A 5944-nucleotide genomic window follows, 5' to 3' on the forward strand; every position below is an offset into this window, starting at 1 on the left:
CCGAGAGCTCGCTTCGAATCGCAGCAAAATCAGCCGACTGTAGCTTACCGAACGAAGTGGACAACAGGCGCATCAGTGGTCCAATAGCTTCCAGCTCACCTTCTTCGATAAGGTCATGGTAAGTGGCTTCGATGGCCGGTATCAGTACGCGCGGTTCGATTGTCGTTGCCAGATTGTCCCAGATCAGCACCAACCGTGAGTTAATGTTTGCCAACCGGGCATCATTGCGTCTCTCCAGTAGCGCGTACAACTTTGCCAACCCGACCAACATCGAGCGCAGGTAAGGCGAAAGGAACCGTGACAGTGTATCGACGATCTTCACCGTCAGCAGCACAATGCTCATCGTTAGCATATCGAACGGTTCTTCGGATTGTAGCTGTGCATTTAGGAATTTCTGTACCATTGGCATGAAGCGAGGCAGGAAGTTGATCGAGTGCGGCCCCAGATTGCTACACAGCTCACCGATGCACAGGATCAGCGAAGCCAGTATCTGTGGGTTCGGGTTCTTCTTATAGCCGTGCAGCTCCTCGACGAGATCGCCCAGTATCGATTGTACCTTCTTCGTCGCATGCTGCGTCAGTATCTTGGAGAGATGGCGCAGTGAGATGTAGCATAGCTGTACAATCACCATCTTCTCGAAGGTCGTCCCTACCACCGACGTTTCATCGTGCACACCCTTCACCAGCTCCATCAGGGGGTCGAGTAGCTTCAGCAAACCCGCCTGATGCGTATCGTTGAAGTAATCCTGCTTGTACTGCAGCTTGTTGTTGAGCAGTTCGATCACCTTACGGCGCACCATCAGGAAACGATGCTTGAGCAACCCATGCACGACGATGATCAGCGTTTCCGCTGACAGCAGCGAGATCGTGCCCTCGAGAATGTCATAGCAATTGTTTAGCATCGCTCGCCAGTACGTAGGAATCTTTTCGTCCACACTTTCTGCCTTTACCTTGTCGATCGTCTTGGAGACCGCATTAACGTACGTCAGTATACCAACGATCAGCTGTTGGTAGTACTTTTTCATGCCCAGCGTTTGCTCATCGTTTAGCTGCGCTATCTTATTGATGACGTACACGGACGAGATGAGTCCACCGACGAACTGCACCAGCGAGTAGTTAAAGTGCTTCAGATGCCGTGCCGTGTGTGTCTTTACGTTAAAGATCACACTTTCGCTCGCACTGTCCACTTCCATCGGTTCATGCGGATCATCCTTTCGGCGATCAACCATTTCCATTGGCAGCTCACGGAGGTATTGGATCAAATTCGTGCACGTTTCGATGATGACCGTCGGTTCGAACTCGCGCGCTATCTGTAAAGCTATCTCCATCCGCTTCGATAGTTCATTCCCGGACAGTTCGGCATCGAGCCGGGATTTCGAGGCCTGCTGAGAACGTAACTCCGCCTTTCGGCCTCCCTTCATCACGTCTGACTCAATCAGCACACCGAGGAAAACCCACAGGAACTGGCTGGCACCGAGCGTTTGCAAGAGCTTCACGTACAACAGTATCCGCCGGTGTTCGGGCACATCCAGGATGATGTCGGAGAAGATTTTCAAAATCGGAATCACCTGCTCGGTGCTGCCACCTTGGGCGATGGTCGGTATGATGGTTTCGATGATCTTCGCAATAATCTGGAAGCTGTACGCATTATCCTGCCGTACGATCGATGAGCCAACGAACGTAAAGATCTCCATCATGTTGTGCAACACCTGTTCCGGTACATACCGTGCCACGTGCGCCAACAGCAGCAATGCATGATGGTGCGTCTGAGGGTTCTGAGTGCCGCGAATACACTGTACAATCAATTCCACTTTCAGCACGGCATTCCCGATACCGAATGGTGCCACCGACGACTGTCCCTTGGCACCGGTTGTCAACTGTTCCACCTTCAGCGTACAATGATGCAACAGGGAAAGGACAATCTGCTTCACGTACTCGACCGATGATTGCTCCTCAAACTCCAGACAGAACTTTAGACACTCGAACAGCTTCGGCACCAGTAGCTGGGGATTGTCCAGCTTTTTCTTGTTCTGCAGATGCTCGAGCAGCGTTACGCCTCGTTTCCACTCCAGCGTCGACAAGATGCGCTCCGAAGGTGCAACACGAAGTACCGATTTCCTGGACGGTGTTTTCGGTGCCGCCTCACCAGGTTTACTGATCATTGCATCGATCAGTACGACCAGCAGACTGGCATCGATCGTCGCATTTTTAAACAGTTTCGTCGTGGCGGCATTCGTCTCGGGATGGTCCGATAGTGTGGCCGCTTCAACAATATGCTGCAACACCTGTCCAGCAAACGGTTTGGGGAGCGTTTCGAACATCTCCTCGGCAAGTGCCTCGATCAGCATGATCGATGGTGTGTAGTGCTTTCGGAACGTTGGCCCTACCAACGGTTTATGGCTCTCGAGCGCTAGCAACACAAACCGCTTACAGAAGTCATTCCGCACGATCAATTCGGTCATTTCGGAATTGAAGCGGGCAATGAACAGTTGAAGGAAGACCGAATCATGCGGATCAATGGTCAGCCGTTGAGGATCGGCATTCACAGTCTCCAGTATGGTTACCGCTTTACGGGCGGCCGTAATGAATACGGAGGAATCGTCTAGCAGTTTCAGGAAGTCCATCACACCGCGCACAACGTAACCTGGCATTTCCGGGTCGACCGTACGTTGCGTAAGACCAGCCAGGACCGGCTTGAACTGTTTGCTATCGCTGGACGAGAAAATCGTAAACATTATCAACGACAGCTGCTCACCATCCATCAGCAACTCTTCGCGACGTTTCAGCAACCGGCTCAGGAATTCATTGTGGGCTTTCGATAGCCCATTGCGATCGGCACTACGGACAGCGTGTTCGATCATCGTCAGTGCACATTTGCGCACAATCGCTGATTCGGCCGTAAGCGCTAGCAATATGTTTGTGAACGTTGTGTCCGTGATCGTTGGTCCCGTATCGCTCATCTGTTCTAGCATCAGGTTCAGTATGCGCAGCGTGCGTATTTGAAATTCCGCTTCGATCGTAAAGTTGGCGTCCCCCTCGCTGAACGCACCTGCATCGAGCAGATGGATCGCCAAAAAGTGCGACAGGAACTCGACGCGTTCTGGCAGCTCGGGGTAGAGGTGTTGCAGTGTGGATTTCAGCAGATCACCGACGACCGCACGGATGGTATGGTGTTTTGGATCGATCTTACAGTACAGGTTCACCAGCTGACTCAAGATACGCAGCTGTAGCCGAAGTGCGGTGCTCTGGTGTTCCAGATCGACAATCCCGACGGATTCGAACGTAACACGCTCAACGATGTACCGAATCGGTACGATACATAGATCCATCGGAAGCTGGTTCCTAGTCAGACATTTCATATCGGATGACGGAACCTGCTGGAAGCGATTGTTCTTAAGCAATGCGAACGCATAGCTGAGTACATGATCCGCTTGTTCAACTGTACAAGGCGTCGGTAGAGCAGCGGACAGTAGATTAATGTTGAAGGCCACTTGTATCGCACTTGAGCATTGTCCCGCATCCTTTAGAGCGCACAGAATTGTGTCGCAATTTTGCTCCGTAGCGTAAAACTCTGGTACCAGGTATTGTTTCGCGAACTTGGTGGCCAGCAGCTGGGTAGAGGTTTCCTTACCCTCCACTGCATCGCCCAGCGGGAAGAGCAAAGGGTACAGAATGATGACGATACGATTCTTGTCCACCCGTTCGTACACTTGACGATCCGTTAGCAATTCGATCACACGGCTTGCGACCGGTCTCCAGCGCTTCGAATCGGTCACACAGCGTAGCGTGATGTGATGCAACTTTGTTACAAAACGTTCTACATCGATCAACTCCAGCAGTTGCTTCCCGCTGAGCTGCAACACTGTACCAACCACCTCACTACTATCATCGCTCAACCTTTCCAGTACACTATCGCGAAGCAGATCGATCCGGCCACCAGTTTTTTGCTTCAGTGCCTCCAAATTTTTAATCATATACTTCACCGCGTTCAACCGGCGTTCGGCTTCGTAGTGGAACAGATTCTCGAACAGATCAGCCTCTCCTTGATCGTACGAAGCTTGAAGCAGAAAACCTATGAAACGAAAGGAAGCGGTGATTAATCAGATGCGAACGTTATGATATCACCAACGCAAAGAACCAACCTAGGACGTTCCGTAAAGCATTGCGTTTTTTGTGCGAAAAATGATCCTGTCCCTTCATGACCCGTTTGACGACCTTATCGAAGGGTGTTGGATATTGGCGCTCGAAGCTCTTAAGGAAATCCGAGTACCACTGCGTGACCTTCTTATCCTTCACCACAAAATCCTCATCATCACTGTCCAGATTGATCGTGCTCACGTCGAGCGTATCGTCCGCCGTTTGCTTCTTGGCTGGACTGTCCGCCAGGAAGTAGGAATCGAGGACGCATCTGTAACAAGAGAAACCGTGAGATAAAACGGTCGTCGGATCGGAACGCCATCGATCCAAAACTCACTGTATGATGTTTTCCGCTTCGGCGTCCGTTAGTAGGATCTCCAGCAGCAGCTGTTCACAGTAGCGCCCGTACACCTGCACCGACTTGCCGGTCTTGCATATATGATGGAGACACTTCTCCAGTACCTTCCGGTAGAACACGATAATACAAATGCCGTCCGTCTTTATCTCACTCATGGCCGTCGTTAGCCACTTGGAGGAGACGATCGTCTCGATCAGCGTGTCGGACAGATTGCCAAGCTGTTCGTGCTGCGTTTTGAAGATCAACGCGAGTAGCATCGTCGCATCCGTCGTCAGAGCTGGATGTTGCAGTTGGCACAGCTTCCGAATGATGTACTCCACCGTTTCCTTCAACAGGCTCGTCTTTGTCACCATCTGGCCGATGATCATGAAGGAAGCCGCCGTGTAATCCACTGCGCTAGAGGTAAGCCCTTTTCCGAGTGCCTGTAGCAACGACACGACGTACTTTTCTGTGACGGAATCCACGTTATCAAGCACTCCCAGTACGGTGGTGCAGTAGAAGGCGAAAAGGGCTTGCAGCGCGTTCGCCTTATTGCCCAGCTCTTCCGCGGCACGCATCGTGAAGGTACCGATCGTTTTCAGGAACGTCGGATGGCGCATCGCATGATCGATGATGGTGCGCTTCGACAACGGCACTCCCGACTTGCGAACACCCAGAAGAAAAGCGTACGATTCTGTCTCGGTAAAGCGCATCGTCTGCACGCACCGGACAAAGATCCGCGTTTCGTGGTACGGAAGTATCAGATTCACAAAATCCGGCTTATTGTACTCGTAGATGTCGAAACGGCGAATCAGCCACTCCAGGCACTTGTGCGCTGGTTGGAGCATAAAGTAGGGCGATAGGTGGTAGAAGAACTTCCGGATGTTTTGGTTCAGCTTCTCGTTCAGCTCCTTGTTCTCGATGGATCGCTGCAAATCCATGGAGTTTTTGGCGAACAGCGTCTCCTCGAACTGGGCGAATGCTCCATTCAGCTGGATTAGCTCGTCCAGACCGCTCACACCGATATCGAAGATCACTTCCCGATCTTTGCCGGCCGCCTCTTTCGCATCGAACAAGATCGACGGTTTCTTGCGGACATCGGCAAGAATCGATGTCTGCGGTGCCGCCAAACGCTGCAATTGTGCTGCTAAACTCGTTGCCATCGTTGTTCCGCGATACAATTCCTTATTAATTGAATTGAAACTCTTTTTTAAGCAGATTTTCGGTCAAAAGTATTTTTTAAGCACAAGCACGTGTTTTTGTTTTGCACCGGTGTTTGACGATTCGCCCGTTTGGCTTTTTAAGAGCAACATAAGAGGCCATATAACGGAGCATCTAGAACAGCGCCACTAGACGGTCACGAGAAAGCTGAGAACGAAAAAGGGAGAATTTTTGGTCAAATTCCAGAGAATTGAGCAATTCTCTTTTTGAAAACTAGTTTTTCTCCGTGCTGTCGCTTGGAGCGTTATCA

At 51.1% G+C, this 5944-nt stretch overlaps 1 protein-coding gene across 1 annotated transcript in view; it reads right to left on the bottom strand.

The window, feature by feature from the left end:
• Positions 1-5730, bottom strand: part of LOC125952267 (HEAT repeat-containing protein 1 homolog) — a 6902-nt gene extending 1172 nt beyond the window's left edge. The window contains exons 1-3 of the mRNA XM_049681636.1: positions 4474-5730; positions 4142-4407; positions 1-4071 (exon numbers count right to left, since the gene is read on the bottom strand). The exon at positions 1-4071 is cut by the window's left edge and continues 643 nt beyond it. Coding sequence (XP_049537593.1) covers positions 1-4071; positions 4142-4407; positions 4474-5636 — 5500 coding nt within the window. The 5' untranslated portion in view covers positions 5637-5730. The remainder of the gene's footprint in view (positions 4072-4141; positions 4408-4473) is intronic.
• Between the last annotated feature and the right edge of the window lie 214 nt (positions 5731-5944).

Source organism: Anopheles darlingi, chromosome 2, assembly GCF_943734745.1.
Source record: "Anopheles darlingi chromosome 2, idAnoDarlMG_H_01, whole genome shotgun sequence".
Taxonomy (NCBI): domain Eukaryota; kingdom Metazoa; phylum Arthropoda; class Insecta; order Diptera; family Culicidae; genus Anopheles; species Anopheles darlingi.